This window comes from Ranitomeya variabilis, chromosome 5 (assembly GCF_051348905.1).
Source record: "Ranitomeya variabilis isolate aRanVar5 chromosome 5, aRanVar5.hap1, whole genome shotgun sequence".
In the NCBI taxonomy this organism is placed as follows: Eukaryota; Metazoa; Chordata; class Amphibia; order Anura; family Dendrobatidae; genus Ranitomeya; species Ranitomeya variabilis.
The window spans coordinates 422,515,302-422,525,516 of record NC_135236.1 but is presented as its reverse complement, the minus strand read 5'-3'; the positions used below and the strand labels follow the sequence as shown (position 1 = coordinate 422,525,516).

The window sequence follows — 10,215 nt, the reverse complement described above, 5'->3', positions numbered from 1 at the left end:
GTAAAATTTCTTCGATATAACTTGCGTTTATTTGTGAAAAAAACGAATATTTGGCGAAAATTTTGAAAATTTTGCAATTTTCCAACTTTGAATTTTTATGCCCTTTAATCACAGACATATGTCACGCAAAATACTTAATAAGTAACATTTCCCACATCTACTTTACATCAGCACAATTTTGGAACCAAAATTTTTTTTTGTGACGGAGTTGTAAGGGTTAAAAGTTGACCAGCAATTTCTCATTTTTACAACACCATTTTTTTTAGGGACCACATCTCATTTGAAGTCATTTTGAGGGGTCTATATGATAGAAAATACCCAAGTGTGACACCATTCTAAAAACTGCACCCCTCAAGGTACTCAAAACCACTTTCAAGAAGTTTATTAACCCTTCAGGTGTTTCCCAGGAATTTTTGGAATGTTTAAATAAAAATGAACACTTAACTTTTTTTCACACAAAATTTATTTCAGCTTCAATTTGTTTTATTTTACCAAGGGTAACAGGAGAAAATAGACCCCAAAATTTGTTGTACAATTTGTCCTAAGTACGCTGATACCCCATATGTGGGGGTAAACCATTGTTTGGGCGCAGGGCAGAGCTCGGAAGGGAAGGAGCGCCATTTGACTTTTCAATGCAAAATTGACTGGAATTGAGATGGGACGCCATGTTGCATTTGGAGAGCCCCTGATGTGCCTAAACATTGAAACCCCCCACAAGTGACACCATTTTGGAAAGTAGACCCCTTAAGGAACTTATCTAGATGTGTGTTGAGCACTTTGACCCAACAAGTGCTTCACAGAAGTTTATAATGCAGAGCCGTAAAAATAAAAAATCATATTTTTTCACAAAAATGATCTTTTCGCCCCCATTTTTTTATTTCCCCAAGGGTAAGAGAAGAAATAAGACCAAAAAAGTTGTTGTGCAATTTGTCCTGAGTACGACGATACCCCATATGTGGGGGTAAACCACTGTTTGGGCGCATAGCAGAGCTCGGAAGGGAAGGAGCGCTATTTTACTTTTCAATGCAAAATTGACTGGAATTAAGATGGGATGCCATGTTGCGTTTGGAGAGCCCCTGATGTGCCTAAACATTAAAAACCCCCACAAGTGACACCATTTTGGAAAGTAGACCCCCTAAGGAACTTATCTAGATGTGTTGTGAGAACTTTGAACCCCCAAGTGTTTCACTACAGTTTATAACGCAGAGCCGTGAAAATAAAAATTATTTTTTTTTTTCACAAAAATTATTTTTTAGCCCCCAGTTTTGTATTTTCACAAGGGTATCAGGATAAATTGGACCCCAAAAGTTGTTGTCCAATTTGTCCTGAGTACGCTGATACCCCATATGTGGGGGGAACCACTGTTTGGGCGCATGACAGAGCTCGGAAGGGAAGGAGCGCCATTTGGAATGCAGACTTAAATGGATTGGTCTGCAGGCGTCACGTTGCATTTGCAGAGCCCCTGATGTACCCAAACAGTACAAACCCCCCACAAGTGACCCCATATCGGAAACTAGACCCCCCAAGGAACTTATCTAGATGTGTTGTGAGAACTTTGAACCCCCAAGTGTCTCACTACAGTTTACAACGCAGAGCCGTGAAAATAAAAAAATCCTTTTTTTTCCACAAAACTTATTTTTTGGCCCCCAGTTTTGTATTTTCCCAAGGGTAGCAGGAGAAATTGGACCCCAACAGATGATGTCCAATTTGTCCTAAGTACGCTGATACCCCATTTGTTGGGGTAAACCCCTGTTTGGGCACACGGGAGAGCTCTGAAGGGAAGGAGCACTGTTTTCCTTTTTCAACGCAGAATTGGCTGGAATTCAGATCGGATGCCATGTCCCGTTTGGAGAGCCCCTGATGTGCCTAAACAGTGGAAACCCCCCAATTATAACTGAAACCCTAATCCAAACACACCCCTTACCCTAATCCCAACAGTAACCCTAACCACTCCTCTAACCCAGACACACCCAACCCTATTCCCAACCGTAAATGTAATCCAAACCCTAACCCTATCTTTAGCCCCAACCCTAACTGTAGCCCCAACCCTAGCCATAACCCTAGCCCTATCACTAGCCCCAACCCTAGCCCCAACCCTAGCCCTAACCCTAGCCCTAACCCTAATGGGAAAATGGAAATAAATACATTTTTTAATTTTTTTATTTTTCCCTAACTAAGGGGGTGATGGAGGGGGGTTTGATTTACTTTTATAGCGGGTTATTTAGCGGATTTTTATGATTGGCAGCCGTCACACACAAAGACGCTTTTCATTGCAAAAAATATTTTTTGCGTTACCACATTTTGAGAACTGTAATTTTTCCATATTTGAGTCCACAGAGTCATGTGAGATCTTGTTTTTTGCGGGACGAGTTGACGTTTTTATTGGTAACATTTTCGGACACGTGACATTTTTTGATCGCTTTTTAGTCCGATTTTTGTGAGGCAGAGTGATCAAAAACCAGCTATTCATGAATTTCTTTAGGGGGAGGCGTTTATACCGTTCCGCGTTTGGTAAAATTGATAAAGCAGTTTTATTCGTCGGGTCAGTACGATTACAGCGATATCTCATTTATATCATTTTTTTTATGTTTTGGCGCTTTTATACGATAAAAACTATTTTATAGAAAAAATAATTATTTTGGTATCGCTTTATTCTCAGGACTATAACTTTTTTATTTTTTTGCTGATGATGCTGTATGGCGGCTCGTTTTTTGCGGGACAAGATGACGTTTTCAGTGGTACCATGGTTATTTATATCAGTCTTTTTGATCGCGTGTTATTCCACTTTTTGTTCGGCGGTATGATAATAAAGCGTTGTTTTTTGCCTCGTTTTTTTTTTTTTTTTCTTACGGTGTTTACTGAAGGGGTTAACTAGTGGGGCAGTTTTATAGGTTGGGTCGTTTCGGTCGCGGCGATACTAAATATGTGTACTTTTATTGTTTTTTTATTTTATTTAGCTAAAGAAATGTATTTATGGGAATAATATATATATATTTTTTTCTTTATTTAGGATATTTTTTTTATTTTTTTTTTACACACATGTGGGGAATTTTTTTTTTACTTTTTTACTTTGTGCCAGGGGGGGACATTACAGATCATTGATCTGACAGTGTGCACAGCACTCTGTCAGATCGACGATCTGCTGTGCAGGGCTGCAGGCTTACCAGCGCCTGCTCTGAGCAGGCACTCGGTAAGCCACCTCCCTCCCCCTGCAGGACCCGAATGCCGCGGCCATCTTGGATCCGGGACCTGCGGCGAGGAGGGAGGTAGGAGACCCTCGGAGCAACGCGATCACATCGCGTTGCTCCGGGGGTCTCAGGGAAGCCCGCAGGGAGCCCCCTCCCTGCGCGATGCTTCCCTATACCGCCGGTACACCGCGATCATGTTTGATCGCGGTGTGCCGGGGGTTAATGTGCCGGGGGCGGTCCGTGACCGCTCCTGGCACATAGTGCCGGATGTCAGCTGCGATATGCAGCTGACACCCGGCCGCGATCGGCTGCGCTCCCCCCGTGAGCGCCGCTGATCGGTGATGACGTACTATCCCGTCGGTGGTCATACGGGCCCACCCCACCTCGACGGGATCGTACGTCAGATGTCAGAAAGGGGTTAACAGATCCTAAGTACTTAAAGGAACTGTCACCTCAAAAATCGTATCTGAGCTAAGCCCACCGGCATCGGGCTTATCTACAGCATTCTGTAATGCTGTAGGATAAGCCCCCGATGTAACCTGAAAGATGAGAAATAAAGGTTAGATTATACTCACCCAGGGGCGCTCTCTGACCTTTCCCAGCACCTGCGCACTGTAGTACTTTGCTCTGCCCTCAACAGGGCAGACAAAGTACGCCTGCGCCGGAGCTGCTGCAAGAAGACGAGGATGTCATCGAATGAAGATAGGAGGCGCTGGACCCGGATTGCGACGCCCATCGGACCGGACCGCACTGGGACCGCCCCTGGGTGAGTATAATATAACCTTTAATTCTCATCTTTCAGGTTACATCGGGGGCTTATCTACAGCATTACAGAATGCTGTAGATAAGCCCCTGATGCCGCGGTGGGCTTAGCTTAGATACGACTTTTGGGGTGACAGAGTCCCTTTATGTACATCTCAATATGCCTTTTAAATAAGCTGTCAGGCTTATAAAGTTTACTGAAAGAATACTAAAATTATAGGCAAACTTATCAGCGCTAAAGGCACCATAAAAGAACCCAGCATGGTAAAACGGATTATTATAACCCGTGGCAACATACATGGCAAAAATACACTGTAAACAAATGTACTTTTTAGCTCCAGTATCTATTAGACAATAAGATGCATTTTTAGCAAAGACAAATCTTGCTAAAAAGTGTATGCGTCTTACAGTCCAGAGGCAGCTTATTCTGAATGAGAATGCTGAAACTATCCTTCCTGAACACTGAGAGAACTGTTCTCTCTGTGCCTGACCCACACTGATCTATCTGATTGGTGTGTTACAGGAAAGATATTGGGAAATGCAAGGATACTACATGTCCTGTGTAGCTGAAGGACCATTCACATCATGTGATCAACCACATTCCTGAAAGGAATTTCAAAATGTCATAATGTATACAGTGCTTGTGTGTATATTTGTGTGTATATATATATATATATATATATATATATATATATATACTGTATTTGTGTGCGAGTGCATATAGTGGACCCTTATGCGTATATATTATTTATTATTATAGCGCCATTTATTCTATGGCGCTTTACATGTGAGGAGGGGTATACATAATAAAAAACAAGTACAATAATCTTAATTAATACAAGTCACGACTGGTACAGGAGGAGAAGACCCTGTCTGCGAGGGTTCACAATCTACAAGGGATGGGTGAGGATACAGTAGGTGAGAGTAGAGCTGGTCGTGCAGCAGTTTGGTCGATCAGTGGTTACTGCAGGTTGTAGGCTCTGTGCTGTGTTGTGCATAAATGTGATTCTTTAGATTTTGTATTAGTCTTGCCTGATGAAGAGACCTGAGTAGTCTCGAAAGCTTGCAATTTGTTACCATCTTTTCAGTTAGCCATTAAAAGGTATCAACCACTGAGGACTCTCAATTCTAAATATTTTTCTATCAACTGGCTAACACGGTACAAAGATATAAATCTTTCCTGTACCTAACCCTAACAGTAACCCTAACTTTAGCCTAACAGTAACCCTAACTGTAACGGGGTCTACCGTGCTAGAGTACCTCTTTCAATACCACCCCGTGTTTCAGGAGGTCCACTCTGCTTTGGCTGGAGTCTGAATGAAAGGACGCTGGCTGGAATTGCTTGGTTACATGGACGCATATAAAAGATCACTGCTTCTCCATGTATTTCCAGTGTGAACAACCTTTACTCACAGGACACAGAATATATATCACACAGATACAGAGGGCAGGCCAATTGAAAAGCGGCAGGCCAGACATACATTACAATAGCCGCAGGTGGCCGGAGCCTGCCGATATTTACTGTGGGAATTACAAAGGTGGGGGAGGTCAGAAGGGAGATATCTTGTCCCCTCTGCCCAGGGGCGCAGCCTGGGGGCTGATGCATTAGGGACATGCATCTCACATGGAACCTATTATACATACATATAACTGCACAACATTCTGAGGGCTGGGGGGTTCCGTAACACTAACCATAGCCTAACAGTAACCCTAACTTTAACCCAACAGTAACCCTAGCCTAAGAGTAACCCTAATTTTAGCCTATCAGTAACCCTAGCCTAACAGTAACCCTAACCCTAGCCTAACACTAACCCCCAACTATAGCACTAAACCCTAACCTGCCTTGTCTTTTTAACTTTATAGCAAGAGCGCTGACTGATACAGATGTTGCCAGCAGCACTTGAAACACTGTTTCTCCTCAAATCTCTCACGGACAAGAGATCTGAGGAGAAACAGCGTTTTTATTAGGCAGATCGCCCGGGAAAGCTCGTTGCTACAACAAACTTTCCTAGCGATTTGTCTCATTGGCTGCTGTGACGCTGACATCACCAGGATCGGAACCAATCAGGTCTCGATGAGGTCGGGGGTCACGGGAAGCATTGTTCCGCCGGTATCCCCTCGTTATAACGTACATGGGGGCCAGATCAGCACAAAACCGACCGTAGACAGACGGGGCTACACAAAGCCCTGCTAGCACCAACGTTTATCTACTGTTGGAGGTCAGGAAGCAGTTAATGTCCTGGCGGAGGGAAGGAGGTTGTCACTCATAATTTTACGGTACATGGCTCCATCCATTCTCCCATTGATGCGGTGAAGTAGTCCTGTGCCCTTAGCAGAGAAACACCCTCAAAACATAATGTTTCCACCTCCATGCTTGACAGTGGGGACAGTAGTCTTTAGGTCATAGGTAGCATTTCTCTTCCTGCAAACACTGCGAGTTGAGATAATGCCAAAGACCTCAATTGTTGTTTCATCTGACCACAGAACCTTCTCCCAATTACTCACAGAATAAAACAGTTGTTCATTGGCAAACTTCAGACGGGCCAGCACATGTGCCTTCTTGAGCAGGGGGACCTTGTGGGCACTGCTTGATTTTAAACCTTTACGGCGTAATGTGTTACCAACGGTTTTCTTGGTGACTGTGGTCCCAGCTGCCTTGAGATGATTAACACGTTCCCCCAGTGTAGGTTTAGGCTGATCTCTCACCTTCCTCATGATCAAGGACACCCCATGAGGTGAGATTTTGCATGGTGCCCCAGATCGATGTCAATTGACGGTGCAATAGTAAGAAAATGGAAGAAATACAAAATGACTAACAGTTGTCTCTTTCTCACCTAGCATCTTACTTATGGTTTGTAGCTCACTCCAGCTTTGTGCAGGTCTATGCTCATGATGTAGAGGTTAGAGTCAGACTGATTGAGTGTGGACAGGAGTCTTTTATAAAGGTGACTATGTAAGACAGCTGTCTTTAATGCAGGTAACGAGTCAATTAGGAGCATTTAACTGGTCTGTAGGAGCCAGAACTCTTAATGGTTGGTAGGGAATCAAATTCTTATTTTTCACTGCAAATAAATAAATTTATATAATTTATGCAATGTGATTTTCTGGAATTTATTTTTGATATTCTATCTCTCAATATTAAAATTAACCTACCCTTAAAGTTATAGACTGTTCATGTCTGTCAGTGGACAAACTTACAAAATCAGCAAGGGATCAAATACTTATTTCCCCCACTGTATATTACATACACATTTACACAGTTTGGTGGAAGTGATGCTTAGGTGTAGATAAGTATGGTTATATATATATATATATATATATATATATATATATATATATATATATATATATATATATATATATATATATATATATATATATATACACATATATATATATATATATACATACATACATATACATACACATATATATATATACACATATATATATATATATATATATATATATATATATATATATATATATATATATATATATATACACATACATACATACACACACACGAGGAAACTGACAATTCATTGACTGTACATCTTTCTAGGTGTTTGAGAACTTGCAAACCCCCATCACCATGAAAAGCCCCAAACTACTTAAGAGATAATTCTTTGGGCACCACTGAACATAAACACATCAATGGACAGTTTTTGATAAGCATGGACATTTTAATATATCACCTAGTATAAAAAAGCAATGCCAGCACATCTAAACTATGCTGGTATACTAAAGTTGTATGTACGTGTGTATACATTATTATAAACCATTCCTTTAAAACGTGAACATTTTCCATTTTCCGATGAACTAAAAAGTGACAGGCAAGCTGTGTGTAATCAGTATTTTATTGCCATGCTACAAAATTATGTTGGAACCAACGAAGTGACAATGTTGTCAATATCAAAAAATATATATTTTAATGAACGTCTGATAAGCAATATCAGTACTTGACACAATACCTGGTGCACACTAAAATGTAAATTAAAAACTAGAATTGAGACTGGAGCACAGGTTTACTTAGAAATTATGTTTTCTGCATAGTATCACTTTGCTTGAACCCTTCAGTGCAATAAAAATAAAAGAAGAGAACAGCAGCACGTGGCTTTGCACTGTGTTATGCCTGAGGGAGGCCAACCGTCCAGCGAGGAGATGGCTTAGTGTCATGGCAGAGGTGCACGTCAGTAAGAGAAGCTAGAACACAGGCTGGCCATTACCATGCTACACACTTCCAAGCGTTAGAAGGGGTCACAGTTCAAGACCGTTTCATGGAATGTTTAGTGCAGATATATATCTAAGGTATCATTTAAAAAAAAAAACATGGCATGAAAAGTTTGGCAATGCACATCTACTCAACTCTTAAAAAAAAAAAAAAAAAAAGTGGAAAACAGTTCCAAATGGTCTATCCTACCTTTATACAAAGTTACTATTTATATACTTTTTAGTATGAAAAATTAAATTTATAATGCAAATTAGGAACATACAATAATCTTACAATATCATACAATGTGATAAAAAGGGAAATAGTTTTTGGCCTTTATACAAATGTATATATATATTTATATATATATATATATGTCTGCATTAAATAAATGCAACCCTGACATATTGTAACTTAAAAACACCAAACCCCACGCACAGGACTATCTTCCATTTACAACCGATCACCTGCAGTGAAAAGTAAAATGCAGGGGGGCTGTTATGGGAAAAATATAGCCTGAATAGTGCTTAATGTGCAAAATGCAACATGCCAGTGTGGGTGTAGCATGTTGTAAGGCTGTAATCCAGCACACTTAACACAGTCACAACTGTCGTACCAAAGTCCTTATTTCAAAATGCTGGTGCGACAAAAAATTTGGCAAATAATGGAATCATAGAAAGTTAGTATAAAAATACATAATTGTATATAACTTCACACATTCGTACTGTAAATATCATCCCAAAAATAAAAATTCTCTGTAGCTTCAAATGGCAACAGTCTAGATGCAAAAATGTCAGCAAATATTTAGTATGTCCATCAAAGTAAAACTGGCATGTCACTGCAAACCAATTAAATAAGAGGTAATACAGCTCCGCTACTACACAGTACCTACAACTACTGTAGAGTGATCATTATTTGTGGAGTACCTGCTCTACATCATTTCCCTTTACACAAAAGCACATGGAAAAAATATCAAAAGTGTTAGTGTTTAAGATGTGATAACTCGTTTTCTGCATTTTTCTTGTGTTTTTTTTGTTTTTAACAGAAATATGCAAAAAAAAAAAGGTGCAAATGACTTGAGGCTCACATGGGTAGATCAGTACTGTTGTGCCTAGTCTTTCTAGACGTACCATCGTCGCGTGGCAGTGCTTTCTGCAGGTTAGACATAGCAGCAGTCCTTTCAATGTCTATTACAGCATACAGCTCTGTGCGTCTGGTAGGGGTTTGAGGGAGTGGAGTGGTTGGGGTCTTAGGTGTCTGAGGGTTGTCAGAATCACTACCACCCTCTAAATCAACCTGTATATAATTAAGCTGCCTGTGTTCTAAACTTGGGCGTCTTATATCAAAATTAAAAACAGTTGGTGTGCAGTCCCGACGCCTCGAAAACTCAACTTTGTGAGCACTTAGTGGAACAGTCACATTCTCTGTGTTCACATAGTTATGCATTGGGTCTAGATTATTGTGAAAACCATTTAGAGATGGGGTCTTTGGTCCTAAGAGGTCATCCTCCTCCTTACTGGGCTTTCGGGCTTCCCAAACAGGAGGGAGAGATGGTAAATTTTCATAGTTTATTAATGCTGTCCTCCTTTGGGCAGAGTTGTTGATGTTTTGTACGTCTGTGGAGATAGGCGGTGGAACACGTCCTCTTCTTGCCCCGGATGGAGGAATTGACAAACCATTAACATTTTCATATACCATTTTATTGCTGGAAGGTGTATCTCGGCGTTCATCACTGTCATAACCAGTGTCCCACTCTGTGCTATTAGGACAGCTACTGCTGACACCCTTTTCACCACTTTGTTGCTCCTCAAGTTTCTCCAGTTTCTTTTTTTCCATCAACTGTCTTTGAACAGGAGTTGGTCCTAAAACAAACTTCACACCTTCTGGCTCAATGACAACATGTGAGTCTCCGTCAGGAATGGAAACGGCATCGGCTCTGACTGCGCTTCCTTCTGCATTGGATAGCCGTTGCTCAAGTGCTGGAGCGCTGGACCTTGGATCCTCCTGTACACCGGTTGTGTTGACATATGTGTGCACCTGAAAAATTGAAAA

General features: G+C 41.0%; 1 protein-coding gene across 2 annotated transcripts in view; it reads right to left on the bottom strand.

The window, feature by feature from the left end:
• Positions 1 to 8,516: 8,516 nt before the first annotated feature.
• Positions 8,517 to 10,215, bottom strand: part of FRS2 (fibroblast growth factor receptor substrate 2) — a 76,127-nt gene continuing 74,428 nt past the window's right edge. For both annotated transcript variants that reach the window (XM_077265258.1, XM_077265259.1), the window contains one exon: positions 8,517 to 10,200. In XM_077265258.1, the coding sequence (XP_077121373.1) occupies positions 9,247 to 10,200 (954 nt within the window). In that variant the 3' untranslated portion in view covers positions 8,517 to 9,246. The remainder of the gene's footprint in view (positions 10,201 to 10,215) is intronic.